The 24,808-nt window shown below is 46.7% G+C and overlaps 1 protein-coding gene across 5 annotated transcripts in view; it reads right to left on the bottom strand.

Moving 5' to 3' along the window:
* Positions 1-24,808, bottom strand: part of LOC126541293 (uncharacterized) — a 115,153-nt gene that overhangs the window by 7,333 nt on the left and 83,012 nt on the right. For 4 of the 5 annotated variants that reach the window (XM_072286526.1, XM_072286528.1, XM_050188007.3 and 1 more), the window contains exons 20-27: positions 19,260-19,487; positions 18,127-18,235; positions 14,514-14,630; positions 5,569-5,728; positions 4,630-4,708; positions 4,453-4,519; positions 724-809; positions 496-628 (exon numbers count right to left, since the gene is read on the bottom strand). In XM_072286526.1, the coding sequence (XP_072142627.1) occupies positions 496-628; positions 724-809; positions 4,453-4,519; positions 4,630-4,708; positions 5,569-5,728; positions 14,514-14,630; positions 18,127-18,235; positions 19,260-19,487 (979 nt within the window). The remainder of the gene's footprint in view (positions 1-495; positions 629-723; positions 810-4,452; positions 4,520-4,629; positions 4,709-5,568; positions 5,729-14,513; positions 14,631-18,126; positions 18,236-19,259; positions 19,488-24,808) is intronic. The other variant, XM_072286527.1, reaches the window with a different exon arrangement.

Below are 24,808 nucleotides of genomic sequence, written 5' to 3'. Positions count from 1 at the left end.
AATTCTTTGTTATGACGAACAGTGTTCGTGCATGTACTTGCACGGTCATAGTGCTGCAGACGTAGCTGACAACGTATAAAAAATTGTGGTTATTATTTATGTATTTTCAATATCTGTGGGGGTATTTCACCACACGAGAAAGCGACAGAGTAAGGACTCTATTTTCTGCTTGAATATTGGCTCGTGACAAGTAGGTTCTATTGCCCCCCAATCAACCTGAACTTAATCGTGTTGAAAAAAAAAAAGGCTTATCAATTCAAAGAAAGGCAAAGGGTGAAATATTACCCTGTAAGCTGATACGTATGTAGGAGAATTCTGAACGCTCCACTATAGGGACCTACAGCGAAAAAACGATAACATGCATGAGTGAGGAAAACGAGGTAAATAGAGCGAAACATGGATAAAAAAACGTGTTTTTTAGCTACATGCCCAGAAGAGAGAAAACTATGAACGACGAAAACAACAAAAGTAGTTAAGAACATTAAGGATATTCACCTGAAGGGAATTGAAGATTGTGAATAAATATGCTCCAACCGTATGGAGTTTATTATCCCCAAGCATGAGGAAGCCGAAGAGCCAGGTCATGCCCAGTATGGGCAGCAGGATGAAGGTTCCTCTCACCCAGTTCCTAAATAAAGGGGACAAAGGAAATGAAAGTTCTCTGCATAAAAATGCCCTGCGTGTGCGAAAAAAAAATAACAACAACAAAGGAGTCACACTCACTGAACTTTTTCTGCCGTCGTCTTCTCCACTACGCAGCGCACGTGAGACATTTTCCAAAGCACCAGTACAAGTGCGCCCAAATTGAGCTGCGCGAGAAAAGGATAACTTATTTTATGAAAAGTAGAGCAGTTGGCCTGGGGTGACACTCCCCTAGCCTACTACTCTGCTCAGAGGGAAGAACAGAAACAGAGAGGCATGAGGAACGATGATGATGATAGGCAGCATAGGATGCGACTAAAAGCAGGTTTGTGTTGAAGGGACCCATTTACAGCCTTGAGTTTCAAATAGAGCCTCGATGGTTCGCTTTGTTGATACGGTCGGGTAAAGGCCAAGTAGCACTTTTTCAGTGGACTGCCTGTTGCCAATCGGCAACAGGCCATTTCACTATGCCATTGCTGTTGGTGCTAATGAAGAGGTCAGTGCCTACCATTCACGGTCATATTGGGAAAACGCAACAAGAACGCGTTCCACCGCCTCAGGCACTTTGTACAAATCACAGTCTGGCAAGTCCATGTGCTGGACACGTTGTATGTATCGTCTCGTAAAGGCAACAACTTGGCTGAGGCTATTCAGGAGGCTTTCATGGGTACACGTAGGATGCCACACGACATACGAAATTTCCTACGGGGATCGAGTCCGTTAATGTGACCCTCACCAGGTCTGGCCATATTGAGCTGACAAGCGCCGTGCACACAATCCGCGGTAACGATCGTGTCTGCAAAGTATTACATCTATACGCACCGCGGAAAGGTCTGAAATTTCAAACCGAACGCCGTTTTTCCTTCTCCTCGCGGCCGTCACGCTCCAAGCCGCAGGATGACGTACACGTGCTAGCGCACTTATGTACACGTGTTTGTGTTGTGACGTCACTCGTGGTGACACGTGACTTCGACAATTATTCAAAGCAACATCTATTATTTCTGTAATAGGTTGTTCGAATAGAAGAATTAAAGCTTAGAAAACTAACAAAACACGAAAACCGAATGTCTGCATGTTTTTGCGTTACTTCGCTACCCAGCAAGAGAGATGTACTTTCATTTCGTCTGATCGTTACCACGTGATGCAGTCACACGCACAGACAACGAAACTATGTCATTTTCTACCGTGTTCCAGCGCGGGATCACGCTTTCTGATCCGCTTGTGTCTTTCTCAGTATTTGTGTAGCACTGACTTATACCGCTAGTTAGGTGTCCTCGTGCACAGCGCGCAAAATTGTGCGCTGCGGGAAAAGAGAATCACAACAGCTCGCGCGCAACGCCGTCAGCGGAAGTGCGCTGCGGCGCAAAAAAACGCGAGGTGAAAAAAAAAAGTGATGGCGGGGCCAGTGACGTATGCATCACGCGATCCCCGAGGTCCAGTAAGGGAGAACGCAGGGAAGGAACTTCGTTTGCGGAGGCTAGACGGAGCAAGTCGAAAGTGTCTTGCTTGGCAGTGGAGCTCACCTTCTGAAATCATGGATTCACGGCACTGAAATATTTCTATCTCGGCTATTAATGAGCCGATTTGAAAAAAAAATTGCAGAAGAACGCTCCCTAGGGGACACGTAACAACTTCCAGCGTATAACCGAAATTTGCTATGGGGCCTGGTGAGGGGCCCTTTAAAGGGACTGCCAACCAATTTTAATGGCACCCATTGGAAAGCTTACCCAATGCAATGCTAACCCAATGGAAAACTTACCCGTCAGATTGTGTAATCATGAAGTGGTAACGCGGAAAACGCCATGGAACATTCTTTACCAGCATTTTTTGAACTGCAATGATGATGTAGTCGTTCACTAGAAGCATGCTGAAAACAGTGATAGGTGAGCGTGATAGCGATTATACGCCGGTATTTGTGTAAGGCAGACGACAAGTGCAGCCATAGCTGCAAGAAAGTATTATTTTGTTTATCAAGCCGATGTTCCTGCGATTCCTGTTTTCCGAAGTGTTAATTTCCACACTAATACCTGCGTGTTTTCGTGGTTTCCAGTCCAACTGCTTCGGACATTGCCCAGTCAAGAGGGTTTTTTAGCCAAGCCAAGTTCTCGAAAGCGGAACGATGCTTTTACACGTCATATGCAGTTCAGCATGTTCACATAACCACGCGGCTGCTAATATTGTAGTGCTCACCCGTATTTACGGTACAAATAGCTGACGGTATTAAGCCACAAATTCTGGGGACTTACTCCCAAACTCGCATTGAAGTGCAAAATTACTGGAACGCCAATGTAGTTCATCGCACACATCAGTTATGAATATCTTGAAACTTGGTCATTCTGAGAATTGGTTCCAACTGGATGCGCCTTGCGAACTCAGTGGCTACGATTTATAAATTGCTTTAGTTCGCCACAATGCATTGCGTAGTGAGACGGGGTGGGGAATACATGGCATAGCAAATAACACACCACAAACAGCAAAAAATAAAAATAAAAAAATGCTAGTAAATATAAAAAATATAAACAAGGATTACGCAAGAATCACACACGACACAATAAATAAACAGCGAAAAAAGGAATTTTACCAGTTTCTACACTATTATAGGGAAAATAAGAAAATATTACCACAACTTACGGTAACAGCATCTTGTGGTAGTCGGTTCCGTTAGAATAATGTTTTCAAAAGAGAGAATTGCCAAAATGTCTGTTTTGTATGGGTAGCGCAATATTTTTCGTGTGTAGTCTCGACGAAAGAAGTACATCGATACTAAAATGTGCTTATCGGGACTAAGGACAGTAAGATTGTAAATTTCGACGTGTGTTGTGAAGGAATTAGTCAATACATTATTAATGAAACTTCTCCCATTACTGAAATTTTGAAATTTCGCTGAAACTAGTTAAATTTAGTTTCCTCACAACGCTGTGGTGTAGGCAACCGCTCTAGGCGTCTACTATTCTGCAAAGCGTGCAGTTCCACTGAAGGCGCCAGACTAAAAGCTACCAACACCAAAACCTACCTAGCGTATGCAGCGGTGGAAAAGAACTAAGCCGCTTCTTGTATATGCATATATAAATAGCGTTCTTTAATTGTCCCAGGAATTCAGAAATCTTATTGGAGTTGTTCTCTTTTCTTCGTTTTATTAACGCGCTGGTGCGAGAACGCGCGTAGCCGAAAACTATTCCGGTTGTTCATTCTGGAATGAGGACGCCTCTCCAAAGCTGCATTCACCCAATAAAAATGTTTATTCACTCTCTCTCTCTCTCTCTCTCTCTCTCTCTCTCGAAACGCGCACATGCACTAACCCATACACTTCATTCCCGATCTCCGAAGAATCGCGCGGAACTTATTCAGCGAAGAAGTTGACTGACAGCAACCAAACTGTTAAATACTTGTGTTGAAAACAAGTTCCCAGGATACCTAGCAAAAGGAGACAGCGCAGCTTTGAAGCGGTTCGGTTCGGTGTAAGCCAATCTTCACGCTGGCTAGTACATTACTCCCACAGTCGGAGACACGTCGCCATGAAGAAACGTACAGCGGCTAGTCATTTTAGTAAGGCTACTTCATTTCTCGCTCTATGCTGCTTTCCGAATTTGCGATAATATGTATAGCCCAGTCGCGAAGGTAAGCAAGGTCGCGCGATACCCTTTATTTCAGTAGAAAAAGTTGCCGCAGATATAAACACGAACAGTGCTAGCTTTCCATTGATAGCGCCGTTGTCTGTGGTTCACACAATCATGTCCACTTAGAACGTTGCCACATGTGTGTATCCTGTAACCTGTTTTAGAACACTCTGTGCAGCTCAAGTATACTTACAAGTACAACTGCTGCAACGGGGCCGATAAAACTGTACCGTACGCCTTTTTCTTCAGGAAGCCAGCAGCTGCAAAGGTAAAAACGAGGGTAGCGTATACGCGGGATTATGAAAAATGCGATAAGCAATCGCGAATGCCTGTCTTATTAGCGCCAATTGCAATCACTTGAAAGACTTACAACTGATCACTTGGTTTTCTGTAAACGTACAGCTCGTATCGACAACCAAGAGTGATGCCTGCGATCAAAAGAGGAATTCCTGTAATTGAAAAAAAAAAAAAAGAGTTGAGGTACATATCTCACATCGTTACGCAATAAACTACAACAAAGCAATGAAACGCTGCTTCGGCTAAACAAAACGAGTACTATATCTATTTCGGCTCATCATCGTCTTTATGAAATGTTAATCATAAAGGTAGCGTTGTGCTGCTTAGGGTTCACGAGAATTTCTCACTTTCGTGAATACTCGGTCGACTTTGCTGATTTCTGCAGAAATCATTCGATTTTTGCTATCGTCTCCAACTCTGCTGGTAGCAGATGAGGACTATAATGCGGTTGATATTCATACGTACGCCACTTTAACACGGAGAATGCGACACGTGCACGTTGTATTGTTAAAAAGGCATGCCGCTTAGCTTATTTAGGTCAGTGGAGTGCGACTTGTCCTAACCTTTCATTTCTTTATGTTCTTGTGCGCATGGGACTGTATGCTTTAAATTTTTTGAGCTTGTGACGTTGATTTTTCTTATCTTACCACTTATTATTATTATTATTATTATTATTATTATTATTATTATTATTATTATTATTAAGTACTTTGCGAAAAGGAGTAGCCGTCATCATTATAGGGCGACCACATCTGTTTCTTTTCCTTTCATTTCAATAAACAAAACTCACATGTTTCACCTCTTGCACGTCAGAAACATCGCACAATAATGAATCTCGCGTTAATCCATCAATTGAGAAGTTCATCGGGCCGCCAAGCAACAGCAATCACATGCATACAATTCATATTCAAATGGTCCCTTCAAAGACGCTACAGTGACATGGCAGCACCTGATTGCAGCTACTGAACCGCTTCTACACAGAGAGTACGCCAACCCTTCCATGTGCGCTCACCGTATCCGGCGAAGTAGTACCTCTCGTAGTACGTGCGCTTCTGGTTGAACACTTTCCAGAGGAGCACGATGATGTGGCAGCCTTCCAATGCCATCCACCCGAAGACCGACAAGAAGAGGAAGTGAAGGAAGAAGGCCACGATGGCGCAGGATACATCCGGCTGGCGAAAAATACGCCTGTCAATCTAATATCAGCATAAATCCACGTGAAAACGAAGTAATTGAAAGCAACTCGCACGCGTTGTAGCATGTAATGTTTGCCTTAGTTTAATAGATCGACTCGATTCCGGCTCCAAAACGCACCTCTGGAATTGTAGAATTCTTACAAACCGATAGCGCATTGAGTGGCCGTTGCAGCAGATTGTAAATTACGCATAACAGGTGTCCTGATTAGCTATTTCCTGTTCACGCTACACTTAGAGCTGATGGCGCCTGTGGCGATGTATACGTGTTACAGAGACTGAGTGTCTTATAACAGTAACTTGCCTAGAAGTAAACCTTAGGCAAGGATAATATCTGGTATTGTGTTGACTGAGGACACCCGAGTTACATGCACCATTGAAACTCCGCGCGAAGCACGCAAACTTGCACAACTATGTACGTCGCAGCATTTCAGTTCATTTGGAGTTTTATTGCGGTAACAATTATATGGACTCTCGAAGCAAATTTGCCCCGTCGGCGTCGCCATTGCCGTGATGTTCCGTATAAAGTCCGAGTGCGATAACATCACGCCTCGCGCAGCATGTGCTGTGGGTACGAATGAAAGCGTGCCCGACGAGCCAAGGATGGTGACTCGATCTCTCGTACGCAATGCAGGAAGGCGAGCAGAGAGCGGGTTGTCTTCTCTCGCGCGCAAGGCAGAAGGGTGGGGCGTTCTACTCCGGCGTTGGCGGTGCATGGTGCGGCTGAGGACGGTAGCGCGGGTCCCATCTTGAAAGCGATTTGCGGCGGGCATTGAGTTTATAGGCGCGCCGAGGGCCGAGTCTAGCAGCACGAGGGCAATTCCCTCGATGCTGCTGCCACTATTCCTCACGCCAACGTTTCGATAGCGAGTGTCGACGGTCTTCAAGTCAGATGTCTTCATGTTTGTCTGTGCGCACGTGACAACGTACGCTTGTTTTTTAGTTATTAAGCGACTGTTCAGAAGTTTATACGGACGATAAGACTACTATCCTTACTTAGTACAGCAGCCTAATAGTTTGATATTGCGATCGATGCTTCGCCTTCCGGGCGAAACTGCGACATGCACTCTCTGCATTGAGGCGTTTTTATGAGGTAGAAAGCAGACAGGAAGGCTATCGAGAACTTCTCCGTCTAAATTCGTTAATTGCAAGGACTCAGATACGAACCCCCAAATTCCCGTTTCCATGGTTACATCAAACAAGCTCACTTACAAGGAAGGCATCTGCGTACTATCTGAGGCTTTTGTGCAGAACGACAGTGAGTGAAAAAAAAAAAACACACACTCAAGAATTAACGTGCTGGCCTCGGACTGCATTCGCTGCAGATTCTGGTAATCTCTACCGACAGCAGTGACAAAATTGGAAGTGCTTGCGGTCTTAGTAGGTCTCGTCGATTCGAGGCTGCCTTTAAGGGTGAGTGCGCGTCCTCGCGTGCTAACGTGGACACTTTCGTCTCAGCGCACGACCTTATAAGGCTTATGCAGCCTGGCAGAAAGGCTGCAGCTGGTCCACATGAATGACATTTGCAGACAATCTAGAGCCTGTGTGTGCTGCGCAACAAAACACACTGCAGACTTCTCGAAATCTGAAAAGTCTCACGGTGATTGAGCGAAGGACTGTCCGTCAGTGGATAACGAGTGAAATGACGTAGCCATTACAAGGAATGACCATCACAAGAAAGCCATCGCTGCGGTTCGATGACGACGACCGATTCGTAGAAGTACTTCAAGAAATAAAGTTCACCGATGATTACGATACTTAATACTCCCTAATGCGAAGTTTGAGCGCAGCTGTATATATGTTTTCATTTCATGGTATATTGGCTGGCACCGACAATCCGTCTCGTGCGGCACGTTGCAAACAGAACGAAATGGGGCGCGACTGTCTCGCTAATAGGGAGTTCGCAGGAGGCGGCAAGTGGATGACGCGTGGGCGCAATTCGCAGCAGCAGCCGCTGACACACCTCCGTTCATGCAGCGTCTTGTTTCCACAGAGATGGCGTGAGCTACTATGGCGCCCTCTCGTATAGCCATCGTCACCGCAAAGCCCGTCTTGCGCGGCACTAAGCTTTTCTTGTCACGCTTTCGGCATACCCTCCTCCTCCATTTTCCGCCTCATGGCTCTGCTGCAACCTCCTCCACCGCTTTTCTCCTCGCAATCTCTTCGCTATCGCCGTCTTTTCGCCGTTTTTGTCGTCAAATTCATGAGGGAGCATTGCGTCTAATGTTGTTGTAACCTCACGGCCGTATACGAGACTGAAGGGCGTCTTGCGAGTGGTCTCTTGACGAGCCGTATTGTACGCGAAGGTGACATAAGGTAAAACCTCGTCCCAGTTCCTATGCTCTACATCTACGTACATGCTTATCATATCAGCCAATGTCCTATTGAGTCGTTCTGTCAGTCCGTTCGTTTGAGGGCGATACGCTGTTGTCTTCCGGTGGGCGGTACCACTTAGACGTAGAACGATATCTAAAAACTGGGCCATGAACGCAGTACCTCTGTCCGTGACGACTACTGCGGGAGCGCCATGCCTTAAAACGATGGATTCCAGAAAAAATCGTGCCGCTCCATCTGCTGTTGCCCGTTGCAGGGCACTTGTCTCGGCATATCTAGTGAGATAATCCGTGGCAACGATAATCCACCTATTACCAGTAGTAGAGGTTGGGAAGGGGCCCAGAAAGTCCATGCCTAATTGTGCAAATGGTGTGGCCGGTACGTCAACAGTGTGCAGTAAGCCGGCTGGTTTGACGGATGGCGGTTTACGACGTTGGCAATCCAGACATGTCTGAACGTAACGTTTAACGACCGCAGTAAGTCTCGGCCAGTAGTAATTCTGCCGAATCCGTGCCAATGTGCGAGTGTAGCCCAAGTGCCCAGCAGTCGGCTCGTTGTGGCAGACGTGTAAGATTTCACGTCGAAGCGGTGATGGAACAACAAGTAAGGAGTTGCTGCCGCTAGGCGAGAAGTTCTTCTTGTAGAGGACGTTGCGACGCTAGCAATATGATGCCACCCCTCTTGCAAAGAGCCTCGGCACGCTGTTGGTTCATCCTTCGAGGTAATCAATAAGTGGCAGCAATTCAATGTCATCCCGTTGCTGGCGTGAAAGATCGGCAATATCCACGAGTCCCAGAAAAACCGTGTCGTCATCGTCTTGTGCTGCCGGCTCAACAGGAGACCGAGAAAGGCAGTCGGCGTCTGCGTGCCGTTTTCCCGACTTGTATGTAACAACAAAGTCGAACTCTTGGAGTCGAAGACTCCAGCGTGCGAGCCGGCCGGAAGGATCTTTCAAATTAATGAGCCAGCAGAGGGAATACTGATCACTAACGACGGTGAAAGACCGACCATACAAATACGGACGAAATTTCAGAACTGCCCATACCATTGCGAGGCATTCTTTTTCAGTAGTGGAGTAGTTAGCTTCGGCTCGGGATAGTGTCCTACTGGCGTAAGCAATCACTTTTTCGCTGTCGCCCTGCCATTGTACTAGCACCGCCCCTAGACCGACATTACTAGCGTCTGTATGCAATATCGTCGGGGCTTCCTCATCGAAGTGTGCTAATACGGGAGGCAATTGCATGCGTTGCCGGAGCTCGTGGAATGCCCGCTGCTGGTCTTCGCTCCAAGTCAAAGGCATATCTTCTCGGGTGAGCTGTGTTAACGGCCATGCGATACGCGAGAAATTCGCAATAAATCGCCGGTAATATGCACAGAGTCCCAGAAAACGTCGCATGGCTTTTTTGTCTGATGGAATCGGGAAATTAGCGACGGCGGCAATTTTATCCGGATCAGGTCGGACTCCTTGGCTACTCACGACGTGACCGAGGAACTGGAGCTCATGAAAACCAAAATGGCACTTCTCAGGCTTCAAAGTGAGACCAGCAGAGCGTATCGCTTCAAAAACAGTTTTCAGCTTTCGTAAGTGTTCGTCGAACGTTGCGGAAAAGACAATCACGAATTCCAAGTACACCAGGCATGTTTGCCATTTGAGTCCGGAGAGTACAGTGTCCATTAGACGCTGAAATGTTGCTGGCGCCGAACACAAACCGAAAGGAAGTACCTGAAATTCATAAAGTCCGTCAGGCGTCACAAAGGCTGTTTTCTCACGGTCTCTCTCATCCACTTCGATGTGCCAATAACCGCTTTTCAAGTCCATTGAGGAAAAGTAGCACGAGTTTCGCAACCTATCCAAGGAATCATCAATACGTGGCAGTGGATAAACGTCCTTCTTTGTGACCTGATTGAGCTTCCGATAGTCGACGCAGAAGCGCAGGCTACCGTCCTTCTTCACTAAAACTACAGGTGATGCCTACGGACTATTAGATGGTCGAATAACGCCATCTTCCAGCATCGTCTTCACTTGTTTTTGTATTGCTTCGCGTTCCTTTGGGGCCACACGACAAGGGTTTTGTCGGATGGGTCTGGCGTCGACATCAGTAATGATGCGGTGTTTGATAAGTGGCGTTTGACCAACTCTTGACGCAGAGGAGAAACAGCCCTGGTACTGATTGATGAGCTCAAGAAGACGGTTCCACTCAACGGCCGTTAATGTCGGAATAACGTCTACAATAGGTGCAGCTGTGTGGATTGTAGAGGCCGACTCCTGCGCTAAGTGGCAGTCTTGTATTTCTGTCACTTCGTCGAAATAGGCGACAGCAGTGCCTCTAACGATGTGTCGGCGCTCCTTACTAAAATTTGTCAGCAAGAGTTCGGCGCTTCCGTCGATTACATTGATAAGTGCTCTGGCAATGGACACACCGCAATTCAGTGCTAGCGCACTGATGTGTTCAGCTACTCCAGTCCCACTTTGCAGGCTGTCACAGCGCACCTGTACGAGAGAGCAACTCCGCGGCAAAAGTATGACGTCGTCCGCGGCAATACGTAAGCGAGGTTGTTGTGGCTTCTCATGGGTGACATTATCCGAACTCGTGGCAAATGTGACGCTTCTGTCAGGGATGTTAATCACGGCGCCGTACTCCCGTAGGAAATCCATGCCCAATATAAGTTCTTTACAACACTCAGTAAGGATGACGAGGGTGACGACGAAGGTGGAACCGGCGATTAAGAGTCAGGCCGTGCATTTCCCGACAGGTGTCATCAACTGACCTCCGGCGGTTCTTATGTTGGGCCCATGCCATGGTGTCTTCACCTTCCTCTGTTTGTCAGCGACCTGTAAGCTAAGGATTGAAAAATGGGAGCCAGTGTCAACCAGAGCGGCTATTTCGTGGCCGTCAATGCAAACGATGAGCTCGGCGCTGACGATGTCAGTTACGGCTTTCGTACTTCTATCCGTCGTATTCGTCGTTGTGCTGGGCGTCTTTTTCGTCAATGTAGTCTTCACGTCGTCGTTCGTCGATAACGGGGGATGTGGAGCAGTTAGAGTATTGGCAACCTCACCCCCGGAGGTTGCTGCGGCTAGTTTCCCCGTCGAGGGCTAGGCGATCTGCCCCTAGTGACGTCGGCAAAACTGCGACGAGTCGGCGAATTGTAGCGCGTCGGAGATGGAGAAGGAGAACGTGGTCGGGGCGTCGTCGTATTTTGTGGCTGACTGTTCACAGGAGCGTCATTGTAAGCGCGTCGACCGTCGTACGGAGAATAAGCATAGTTGGCAGGAAAGCTTGGGTGTTGAGCGGCGCGATAGTTGTTCCATTTGCGGCAAACTCTATAGACGTGTCCAGCTTCACCACAATGATAGCACACTGGTCGACGGTGCGCCACAAATTGGTTTTCCGACGCTGATAGCTCGGCGGTAACTCTCTATGGAGCCAAGGAGTGGCGTGCGCATGTCGAAAATACGGCGTTGTTTGTGCTGGCATGATCGGCGGGGTCGGTAGAGTCGACGAGGGTGACGATGTCGGCTCTATTTGTGGCGTAGGTGGTGTTGTAGTTATGGGTGTCAACGGCGTTGAAGTTGCGTTGAGTGGACGGCGAACAGCCTCCGCATAAGTGAGGCGCCGCGAAACGTTGCCACAGTCTGGCGCTGAAAAAGCTTGCCGGACTTCCTCCCGGACTACATCAGCAACAAAAGATAACGCTGGCGTCGGTTCCGTAGGCGCAACCACAAAGCCGAGCTGCCGAAGCTCTTCTCGCACCACTTCTCGGACAACTTCACGCAGAGACATGTCGTTACTCGCAGCCAGTACGGAAGTGTTCGCCGCCGAGTCGCTCATGTCATGCTGGCGGTATCGTTGATGCAGGGCCCGTTCAATGGCTGTAGCCTCTTTTGTGAACTGTGCCACTGTTGTCGGTGGATTTCTCACAAGGCCGGCAAACAGTTGCTCCTTCACTCCTCGCAAGAGATATCGCAGCTTTCTTTCCTCTGGCATGTCTGGGTCTGCGCTACGGAAAAGACGGGCCATGTCTTCCGAGAACATAGTAACACTCTCATTGGGCTTTTGAACGCGGATTTCAAGGAGACGCTGCGCGTTTTCCCTCCTGTCGATGCTTGAAAAGGTATCCAGCAGCTGTGCGCGGAAGTCGTCCTACGTGGCAAAGCTCCTCTCCCGGTTTACGTACCACGTACGAGCGTTGTCCTTCAAATAGAAATAGACACTCGAGAGTTTGTCCGCCGAGCTGGTCTTATGGTTATACTGGGCGACGCGCTCGAACTGGTCTAGCCAATCTTGGACGTCTTCAAAGGCATCACCATGAAAGCTCTCCGGGACCATAGGATTCTGTAGTGTTACTTGCGATGGAGCTGCGGTGGCCATGTTATTTGTAGGAGGCCAACGATTTCTCGAAGTTTCTTGCAGGGGACTGGACTCGGGCGCTAAGCCTAGCAGGCGACGACTGAACCGGTGGACCGGTGTTTCGATGCGCGATGGTGATTCCGGGCTCGATCGTCGGCTCCGCGAAGGGGTGCCAAGCATGAAGAATACCCAGCACCTCCACCAGTGTAACGACGTGGGATCGACGAGTATGCGTAGCAGCACCGCCAAGAAACGCACTTTATCAGTCGTCCAAGGGAACAACAACAACGTCTTCGCTTTCCCCGCTTCACCTAAAAACCCGCGCTACTTCAGCGTCGTCCCCACTGGCGCATACCCGCTGAATTATGGTTCTGCCAAATATAGTTGGGTCAATATGTATGTATGGACGTCCTTATCGAACATTGGCTGTATGCATATGAATCTTTTTTTTGCCATTACACAGAGAACGCGGCCCAAACGCATCTTATATTTCCTCAAAAATCCTCACTTATATTCATCCGGCTGTATAATCTTGTAATCAAAAGCATTACGTTTACCTTCGTGTTGGGAGGACGTCAGTTATCCTCATTGCAACATGTGTTTGCTCCTCAAATGAATTTGACCGAGACAGGCAGAACGACGTAATTATGGCAGCGGTTTTTGAACCATCATCGATGAGTTCAACTCTCATCAGCAGCATGGAAAAACACCAGTATTGATAACAAAGGCTGTTGCCTTAGCTACACAGGTACAAAGCTCGAGAATCAATGGTATAGCAGTGCTGCTACGCGGTTTCATGCACTGCAGTTATATATGCATGTCAATTTGGTTTCAATGGTTTTGTGTCTCAATGTATATTTGTTTGACGATATCTAAATCTACAAGGGCGACCATACCTGGACCTGTTCGAGCAGGTCTAAACGCGTTTTCTACTCCAGTGGCTTTGCCAAGGCTGACGATTATATCGACTATTCATGTACAGCGATAGTCATTCTCGCTCTTCGGAGACGCCATCGAGGATTTGATGCAACCTTATAAACGCCTTTTTAAGGTACCACCAGTCTGCTAGGAGTCATATGGCAAATTTCGAAGTATTGGGACAACCATTCCCAGCTCGCAAAAACTACACATGTGAAAGAGAACTTGATTCTGGACCTCCCGGTATTAAACGCACGCAAACGAAACACAAGTGTGACGGTAGCAAGCTTCAAGAACACACGGCGGAAGACATGCAGCGAAATAGTTTTGTTCAGAACGACCGGGCCCTACATGACGCTACTGTCATTCGAGATCCGAAAAACAATTCTCTTTCCTATGGAAGAATCTGAAGCGCTTCTGGCTAAATAAATAGGAAGCACTAGGATGCGCTCCTGAAGCAGTGCACTCACAGAGTGTCTCGGGAAGTATTTCGCAACAATAAAATAAGAAGCGTGCGCGAAGCAATCGAGCTCGTGTCGCGGCACTGCCGGAGACTGGACCGGTTTTATCCAATCACCTCCCATCTTAGTCTGGGTACGCTCCCAGACCTGGCCACAGGTGTAGAGCACATGAGAGCCGCACACGAAACGTGAAATTAAACGGAGAGCTACACACACATATTTACTACCATTTCCAACAGCCACAACTGATAATACGTGAAACACTGCGACTTTTACTGCACTTGATATTGCGCCAGCTGCTGCTTTCAACGCGTTTTCTCTCGTTCGGCTTGGTGATATCTCTCCAAAAGGTTTTCGTTTGTTCTCGCCAAAGGACCTACAGTTCGAATATGGCACCTGCCATGCAGTATCTCAATGAAGTATTTCCAGCCTTGCTCGTTGTATTCTGCTACATATCGGACATTTTCATTGACTACCAAGGACGGATCCCATTACACTTAACGTTGGCATCCGGTCATCAAGCGTTAGAAGGCTTCAGAGACAGACAAAATCGCGGAAAGTGTCATACTCAGCTGAAGCTCCCCAAATAGCCTGGGTGTCTCGACAGAAAAATCGGGATCAAATGTATTTAAACTCTAGCCTATGACCTTCTAAGCCGCTTTATTCCGTAGTCAAGTGGTCGCCTGTAGAAAGACTCACCGAGTTTTGGCTGTCATTGTTCATTTGGACCTTTCCTGAAGCCGACAAAGCCGACAAGTCGCTCATCATAGATTCCGACCTATATTCATTGGAATGGAACTCAGTTCCATTGTGCGCCTGTTAATGTTCACCACCAAAAAAAAAGACATCGCAATTATCAGTGAGTTCGAAGTTGCAGTTTAATCGCTCTTTGAGGTTCGGTTCGGTACATTGTTTGTTGTGCACCGTAAAATTGTCGCAAGCCCCGAACATCACCGATCACAAAGCGACACGTTAAGACATGGGGAAGTGAATGGAATGAAACTACGCCACCAGTCCAGTTAGGAATTGAACCAACAGTCCCTTGGTTTTTAGGTGGATGATTTATCGTCAACGCTGCGGACTCATTAGCCATAGTATATATTCTCGTACATTCTGCTGCTTGCCAGCATGCAGATCACATTTCCAGAAACAGAAGTCGTGGAAAAAACGCGCCAGTTCGCACTGAAAAAAGCAAGCCATGTAGTGAGCCGAAGAAGCAATCAAGGATGGCGATGCGCATGCTCGTGTCATACGGGAATATATAAGAGCAGGAATGGAAGGTGAAAAAAAAGTTATGTTCTACATCCCAAAGCCACGATCAGGCTATGTGAAATGCCATAACGGGGATTACAGAATAACCTTGGCGACCTGGGTTCTTTAACGTTCACTCGAAGCTCGGTACAAGAACAATTGTCCTTTACACGCCCATAAGGAATGGAATGACAGCTGTGGGGGGGGGGGGGGGGGGGGTAGGAATGCTGCAGCCAAGAATGAAGCCCGTGGCCTCATGCTCAGCAGCACAACGGCACAGCCACTGAAACACAGCAGTAGGTCCAGTGCCAAAAAGCAAGTAAGCTGCAAAAGCAAATGCACTGGCGAATGCCCTTGCAAGAGGAGCGGCCAAAGCACTAAGGACCAAAGCCTTGAAGGCGTAGAAATCTGAAGCTGAGCCACGGAAAGTCGAGCAACGCCAATTGAAGGGCGACAGTTAGGTGCGTACGTTAGAAGAGAGCTATGAATATGGACTCCCCAGTTCCCACGTGTACCTCGATATCGAATAAGCGTAATATGAGTCAAGACAATTCGTCCTTAATTTACAGTTTCCGTCGCAGGATAGTTTCTCACGTCTTTTTTTTTTCCTTGTGCCTCATAGCTCAGAGCTTCTCGGGAACGAACCTCGCTAATCTGTTTGTCTCGTCATTTTCCTATTTTCTCTTCGTACAGATTAATAACGAATCCTTGACAGAATGAGTGACCTTCTGATGTAGAAACACTTCGTAGTTTTTCGAAACCATGTACCAGCCCTAATAAAAAGATGTGCAGTATCCTGTGTTTGAATGTTGGCAATAAACAAGCAGCGTCTTATTCATTCCGCGATACAAAAATGTTAACCGATTAGTTTTTAAAACTACAGCTACCTTGTTCGGGGATTAGCATTGAGAAATGCAACTGAAAGCATAACAGATCACTTCATGCTAATTATCGCCTTTTTATTTGAAAGATAGTGGTAATGATAATAGCTTCACAGAAGTGCTGCCACGTTTTGTTGGGTTTGATAGCTCTGTTTCATGCGTGTGGCAGGCTGCGTGGGCACGCAAAGGGAGAAAGCGCGCACAAGCAAGCTCAAAAGCAGAAAACGACACAGCGCTGACTCTCAACAGATTTTGCTAAGAAAATGAGTGTAGAGCACTGTGCCGTCATTGTTTATCCCTTTGACCTTATTTGATCATATTGTTTTACACGCTCTTCACGAAGCTTAACCAACTCGCCCGCATCGTTATTTGTGATGTAAAATATTCAGTATTTCGAGAAGATTACCTACATGTTCCGAAAATAAGAATTCGGTATTTGTTATTTGTTTGAATGGTGACTGCAGCTGCTGCCGACTAAGTAATCGCCCAAAAATTTTACCCATAGTAGGGAGCAATTTAAGTACACTTTCGCGGATAATCCACATGAGAAGGTGCTTCGAAAAATCAGGTTCAGATATACACTCGAGTTACATACTTGCATTCTTAATAGATAACTGGATTATTGAAATCCTGCATGCACAATTATTCAACCGTTATGTACAGACGGGCTTACTTCAAGTCGAAACAAGTATTAGACCCATCAATAAGCTTCACTTTAGACAAATAAATGCGGCATGAGCTGAGAAAGTGTGGTGACGCGAGCACCAGAACCTGTTTAATGTGCTCACCATGTTGCACACAAAAAGAAAGAAGCGTTAAATTTAGGCAACACAACGAATTGTTACATCGGCTTCAGCATTTCTCATTCTGCCACGACTTCAAAATGACGTTAGAGAGTTTTAGAGTAGGGGACGCAAGCTGCTTGCGTACGCAAGAACTAGGGGCCATGGTATTGAGCATTCGCAGCCCCAGTCGTTGGGATCTGCGCATGCGCAGTACCGTGGCCCCTACTTCTCGCCTACGCAGGCAGCTTCCGTCCCCTAATCTACATCTCTATATTGTCAGCACAGTATTATCTCCACGCTACAAGGGTATGAAACTAGTTAGCCACGAAAAAAAGGTTGGCCTAGAACCTCAAGAATACTTTGTTCATACCTAATGTTGCGGAGTGATCCACTAAACAGGGAACCTAATTAACATAATAATGTAGGCGTCTAAATTTTACACGGCAATCCAAAACTTTTTTGGCACGTCTCCGAAAACTAAATGAGTGGTTGAAAACCAGAAAGTGAACTCTCATGCTCCGAAAATTTGAACTACACTGTGCTCAAAATGCAATGTACCCGAAGGCACTTGTATGCACGAGTAGGCCCAATATGCAATACAGACTAGCATTTATTTGAGAGAAAACTCCGAATAAAACTTCAGTTTCCAACTTCTACTTAGGATTATAAATATGCAGTTTGAACTTAAGCTCTTTGGAGTGTTGTCGACCCAAAAGCAAGCACTTATTGCCCGTTCGTGCTTATTTGCAGTGTTTAGTAGAAAAATCGGTACAAACCACTTCGAATACACACCATGCATAACTATTTCGAAAACTGGTCTCGGAGATGATTGCTATAATTGTTCATGCTGTTATAGTCACACAATGAATATTGTTTGGCAGTGGTCTGTACATAATAAAGCCAGAGTGCGCCTTGCTAAAAATATCCGGACACAAACTTCTTTTCGACCAACTTATAGTAGGCACCGGATCCTTACACATTATCATGTTTCATTGCTCCTTGTATCTCACAGGCTCGCGTAGATGATATACTGTCTATTTACGATGGCCGTGAAACTCTGTGTCTCCATGAAATATTTTATGCCCCGCAAAACCATGTGCATTATCCTATAGCAATTCGAGGTCTAGTAATTACTGTAACACTTCCAATAGAGTAAAGCGACACTTGCCAAAGTCGGAGCGCCGGCATTACAGATATCGAGGAGGATCACTTCGTGCCGCAGTTATGTTTATAAAGCTTTAGTTGCGCTCAAGCAAACAAAGCATGCAGTAACGAGACATGCGCTGGTTCAGGCCTTGGGTAATACTAAGAAATCGTAGTCTTTTTTTAAATAGTGACACAGAAATTTTCGCAATCTAGTCGCAGGCAAAGAGCCACAAAAATGTGAAAACTTACAGGTTGTTTCTCCATGCGTCGCTCCATTCCAGCCAAGAGAAGGATTTCAGCGAACAAAAGCGATAAGCATAAGTTTCGATGGATGGTATTCCTGATACCCTTTAGTTGCCTGAAACAGAAAAATAAAACTTCCTTCAATGCATCAGTGAGAACCATATCTTACTTATGTAATAATGCACAGCGTATTTTCAAACGACAAACGACAAACTAAGACAGCTGTCATCAAGCCCGTGCAATGCTCATGATTAGATTGAATGTTACATGTGGTAACGAAAAACACCATAACGTCTTGCAATACTTCTAAGCTGCAAGAAATGAATGAAGGTGTGCGAAGCAAATGGCATCAGAACAGGCGTTGGCTGATGGCTTCTTCATTGCACTAATCTATATTTTTTAAACCTTTCTCACCAAGGTCCCAGTACTTAATTGTTTATCTTTATTGTATGACAATTAAACTGAAGAAATAGGTTTATAGAGTCCCTTTGTATATGATCAGTGTAGACATAGCCTTACAGTGGCTTCCTAGTAAACTCGCAAGGCGACAGAGCTGTGTTTAGCAACCCACTGATTGGCTTGTTGGCGCATTTAATTTGCCGTTACACTGGTGATGCGATCGACAAAATTCCCGAGCAGAGAGTTAGCATTTGGTTCTGCGTTACGGTGAGGAGAAGCCCAATTAGGATATGGAACGTGATTTAGCAACTTAATGATGTCGAAGCATTATCGAGAAGCCGCGTCTGTTAATGGAACAATCTCAAACTGAATGCCACAATCGACCGGGGCTAATTAGATATTCATGAAACCTATGGTTGCAGAAAAGGTGCGGGAGGTGTGGTCCCAATTAAACACTTTATAAGCTCATACAAGATTATCTTGTATCGATATTTTATGAAACAATTTTCGCGACTTCTGGGAGCGGGAACATTGACGACACTATGCACCTGCGTAGTCGATAGTGGTTAGATTATCTCCATAATGCGGGAAGATCCTAAAATAGCTGCGCTTTAAAAGCATACCTTAGTGGACATTTCCAGGCCACAATTACCATCCAACATCTACGAACATGAACCCTGACTTGCTGTTAAAACTACTGTAGAGCAAAGCGATGTACCAAATAAAACGGCATGCCTCACCTGTACACGGTGAATATAACAATGCAGGTAACGAGGCAAACAATAGAGATGCCACATCCAATCTTTGTGATCCATTTTAGTGCGTCGATGTCGGTGCAGCTGAAGTTGTCTGCAGGATTCATGAGAACGGCGAATACAGTCAGATGATTGCATGAGCATACAATTTTCTCATTTGTGATGGCTGCCACTTCGCAACCACCTGTGCTCCATTTGCTCCTGCCGTTAGCACTGCAAGAAAGTCAGAAGAAACTATAAGTACATTGCTAGAGAAAATTATCCGTTACGCCACGATAGTTTTACGCCACTCAAGGACATGCGTGTGACCGTTATTGAGTCACCAGCCTTCAAGCGCTATGAGCGAAGAAAATTTTATTCTGATCACCTAATCGCGGTGCTAGGAAGGCAACAGAAAAATAAGAACAGTCCGATCAAAATTATGCAGACCCCACGCAATGTGGGAAAACTTTAGGCGACGCGTTTTGCAGGTGTTGAGATGCCTACCCTCTTGAAATATAGCGCAACGGGACGGTACAACAGAAAGGAAAACGAACACAGGCGCATGTTCGTCTTCCTTTCTGTTGTGCCATCCCGTTCCGCTGTATTGTCACGTAGTAGTGACGGTGAAGAAAGCAGCAAAACTGAGAATGACGAAACTAACGTCTTATTGGGCAAACTTGTGCCCTCAAAAGCAGGCTGCAATCAAAGAACGGCGACAGCGGTGAGCACAGTCGGCGATCGTCGAAAATCTAATCAGCGGGCAAAGCGCGTCGGCTTTTATGCACCAGTCATCGAAGGTTCCAGAGCAATCGCTGGTGCCCGTGTGTCTTCCAGAAAGTTCTACACCATTCGCATCACGCATACATGAAATCAAATTACACAAGACTCGGTGACAACCGACAGCGGAGAGAACCATCGATGACATTAGAGAAACTTCCGATACATGCAGGCGCGTCCTGCGCTCTGCGATAACATTTGTTAGGTGGTGAAACGTGGTCACCCGATAAAGATACACAAGTACACGTGTCCATATTTCAAGATGATTCTCATGTCAAAATATGAACTAGCGCAACATTCATCTCTTTTAAAATGCCTGCCCTCGTTTACTGTTATGCAAAATGTTACCACATGGCTCAACATGTCCGTGTAAGGCGGGAAATTATGTGTTCTGCGCAAGGACATGTATGGTGACAACAGTAACGCGACGGTGATGAGGATGACTTGACGACAATGGCGATGACAGTGTAATGACAGCGAAGACGATGGTGTACTTTGTAAAGTGCGCGAGTGCTGTAAGCGAAGTCTGTTAAGCATGCGAAGACGACGACGATGACGTGCGCTTGCACGAGTACTCTAAGAAAATTTTCCGACGAGAAAGCATAGGTTTTTGAAAGGAAGACGAAAAAAGTTGCAGTTTTACCATAAAGGCGAATCACCGATGGCGATAGCAGATCAGTAGATAGCTATACGAAGTAATGATGGTAGTTTTATCGGCCGTATAAACTTATAAACATTTGCTAACTAAATTAACAATGATAGAATGTGTAAGCGTGACTGAACGAGGACGTAGAAAGAAACAGACACTCTGAGACAGCGCTCTCTCTGTGCGTATGTTTCTCCACCTCTCCCCCGGTGCCTTGCGCGCGGCGGAAGACGGCGCGCTACTTGCCCGCTTTCCTCCCTTGCACGCGCGAGATTGCGCCAACATCGTCGGCTCACCGTCGCACGCTTTCACGCGCACACACAACACACGGCGCTCCGTGACGATATCATCGCCTTGGACTTTATAGGCAACATTACGGCCCCGACGACGACGGCGGAAATACGCCTGGAGTGTCCATATAATCGCTGTCGCAATAAAAGATAAATTGAGTCGGACGGAACGAGTTCGCTAGTGTCTCGGGTACAGGAGTGAAGCTTCGTGACTCCTACTGGGCCAGGGTGACCTTCCGGAGCTGCAGACACCACGTTCTTCTGGTGGCAGAAAAGAAGGCGTCGAGTCACGTCATGGAAATGGAGCCAGCACAGCGGGAGCAGGAGTGAAGCCATGGGAATTCATGTCCTTGATTCGAGACCTTTATCGAAAGAACGCTATGCGTGGTTGTTCCCGATGGCATAGCTGGACCTGCTCCTGGATCCTTGAATTCCTGGTGTTGCCTGGGAGCCACCCCGATTATTATTCAACCCTGTCACGCCTCGCCACCACTTTGAGTGCCGGCTTTGTCTTGTGAGTTGTATACATGTGTAGAGTTTGTTTGTTCTCAATGTGGTCTACGTTCTTCAATTCAAGGTTTTACTTTTTGTAATGAAAGACATTGCTTTTCATGTACTGATGTTCGGCCAGAGCAGTGATTATTCCATTAAAAAGGCTTCATCACAAACGGCATGATGATGTCTACGACGATTGCGCGACGAAAGTGGCGACGATGATGGCATGCTGAATGATTTATTATCCTCTAACTACGACACATTACCACCTAGTCTGTTACAACGTGGGCTTATCCTGAAGGCGGTGCTATGTCACACAGTGCATCGAATCTCTAACAGCAACAGAGAAGGAAGCGGGAAATTTGCGCGGTCTCGCTTTCGTAAGCAAATTCTTGTGAGGTGACGTGGCGGAAGCTGCAGCCATCAGAAATCGTCAGCTACCACGAGGGTAGGACACTGGCCATAACCTTACATCCGTAAGGTTATGGCCAACTTGTACTATGCATGTGTCTATTGTTTAAAAAATAAAAATTCGTCTGTGGATAAATGGGTAGATCATCTGGCTAATGTGTTGGGGATGCCTGGTTCGAATCCCACTACATGGCGCATTGAAGAAGCTCCAGACGAGATGAGGCAGACCAATGGGCAAAGTGACTGAGAGTTGGAAAGAATGCATCGCAATAAAATCTGCCACAGGACACTGTAACAAGTCTGGTTGTGGGTGCAAATACCTTTACAGATACGAAAAACATTGCAAATGGCTGTGCGCAAATGTGTAATAACAATTTGAGAATTTCAGTGAACGTTTGACTTGGATCCTATATGCTGCTAGCTTTAACTGATATCTCAGGCACAAGTACAACAGCTAAGCAAGAGCATTTCAAGCCCGCCATTAGGCTCATTTCTTGTAAGCTTTTTTCCCCCTGCTGATTAGAACAGCGTGAATAGGCAAGAAAAAAAAAAACAGGCGGCGACGAGAACGGACGGGACAAGAGGAAGCGTTGGCTGATGGTGTTAACATAAAATGACGCCCCTTGTAGCGAAAATAATGTTACCTGCCAAAATATATGGATGGGCATGTTGGTAATTCACACGAAATAGAACAGGGCAAACGGCAAACGAAGAAGGATGAGTTAAGACGAAGCGCTGAAAGAATCATTATGGCCATGTGGCATAATCGGCCATATTTATGTCCACTGTATACGACGAAGGCCTCACTCCGTGATCTCGAATTATCACTGTCATGCACTGGCTGATTCCAAGTTGCGCCTGCAAATTTCCTAATTTCATTACCCCCCCCCCCACCTAATTTTCTGCGGTCGTCGGCCGGGGGCCGGATGCCCCGGTAGCCAGGTGCCAGTTAGAGGGGGGGGGGGGATGTCATTTATGTCTGAAGACCCCCTTTTTCCGGCGTTTTGAATTAGCGTAAATGGTAAAGAATTCTCCGGTAACCAGCAGCCCCTGCTCATGTACCCAATGTACCAGACGTGTAGTGCCACAGAATTGTCGGCTGCAGCTTCATCAACATCCTACATAATAATTGCGTGAATGTGCGGGCTAAAAACGTTAATTCGATAAGTGGTCACTAAACTACTCTTCATGTGCGGTGCGCTCGTGCGGTGCGATCGTGCTGTGCGCTCATGCTCGGAGAGGGCTTCGCTAAATGTACAGTCTGGCGATGTGGCTCCTGGGTCTCTCTACCGTTCAGCCCGCATTGCGAAGGCGAACAAACACAGCAACAAGAGAAGATCCCCCCTGTGGGCGCTGAACGAGCGCGCCCGGCGCTCGCGTTTACTTGCCAAGCGGGCCTCGAGAGCGACGGTGCGAAGTTCACAAGTACGGCCGCCGTCCAACGGGAACGGGATTCTACGAATCGTCTTCGAACTCAGCGAAGCCGAAGTGTTTGGCGGCGTATAACGATTGGACAGGCTGTAGTCGCGGGCGCCGCAAGAGAGATGTTCGGCTTAATACTTCCCCTCTCCCGCTCGCTCCGAGAAGGCGCGGGGAAACCCGCCGTCATGATCATGAGCGTATTAGTTTTAACGCGACCGCGTTAAGGTCCCCGTGTCGCAGAAAATCCGGCGTCGGACGCAAAAAGATTTTCGAACCACCCATACCCAGGCCCTCCATGTGGTGCAAGAAAGTCACTGAACTATTGAATTTCTCAAGCTAAAATATGTAGAAAAATTGTAAAGTACGATTTACACACTACCTACAGACAAGATAGCGTCGGATCGCTATTTGAATATACGAGAAAACATAACTCTGTTACGCGGAAATTCAAACAAACCACTTTACCAGCGTTTCTACCATACATAGAGCGGCAACGGCGTCCATTGCGTGCGTCGGCGCGCGAATATCTCGGAGGCCACGGAGCGGCACACTCGTTTTCCTGAAAGATTTCAAGATGGCGCACGCGTCCGCCGCATCGCGGCCCACATAAGAGGCCGCGTTTCTACCAGTAAGCCCGCCTTCGTGCATAGCGTTTGCTGCGAGCATTTCCCAGTGAACATTACGGTTACATACGCTGCAGTTGCCGGGAAGTGTAAGAAGCAGTCCGGGATCTTTGAATGCTATCACGTTCCCCTCTTCAAGGCCAAGCTTAAGCGTCCTCCAATTCTTTGTATCAGTTCAGCGGTGTTGACCAAAACACTGTCTTAAAGTGCTATCTAACCGTCTCTTTATCATTTTGTTGTTGTCGTGTGACCATGTCTCAAATAGTGTCTAGTTTCAGCTGCACGGAATTTCATAAAGAAGGTGAATTTTGTAAGGATATTTCCCCATATTCTATCAGGTTATGTGTCCTTGTGACCATTAGGAACCCGGTAGCATGCAGAATATATGGCAGACGATTAATGAAGATATCTTAAATAACTGGTTAATTAGCAATTATTGCAATTCAGGAATTAGCAACATGACAAATGAGGAATTGAAGACCCAAAGTGATATTGTTAACTCAACAAAAGCTTCTCTAACCAAAATCGTCTTGGGTGCTATAGCCTGCAGTACTTTGGCACTGCGGGTGACCCAGTAAGGCAGTATCGAAAGAAATATGCAATTGTGCACCAGTGACGTCGATCTCTCTATCCTCTCCATTGCGAGCACAGACCAACAGTAGCGCAAGCTTTCGCTGGCTCGGGCTTCATCGCGGCTTTCTCTTTATTTGCATGGTGACGCCAGGAACCGACGCGAAGCGTGCTCTATACCGTTCCCTACCTTGTGGCGGTTCTTCAGCTTTATGGAGCAGAATGAAGAGAACTTGTAATTGTCATCGCATTGGCGCCTGCGCAGCAGGGAAGCAGATGGCGTTTTCTAATAGGGTGGGGAGATCAGCGTCATTGACG

The sequence above is a fragment of the Dermacentor andersoni genome, chromosome 2 (assembly GCF_023375885.2).
Source record: "Dermacentor andersoni chromosome 2, qqDerAnde1_hic_scaffold, whole genome shotgun sequence".
Lineage (NCBI taxonomy): Eukaryota > Metazoa > Arthropoda > Arachnida > Ixodida > Ixodidae > Dermacentor > Dermacentor andersoni.
The sequence above is the reverse complement of the archived record's forward strand: the minus strand, read 5'-3'. Positions and strand labels throughout refer to the sequence as shown.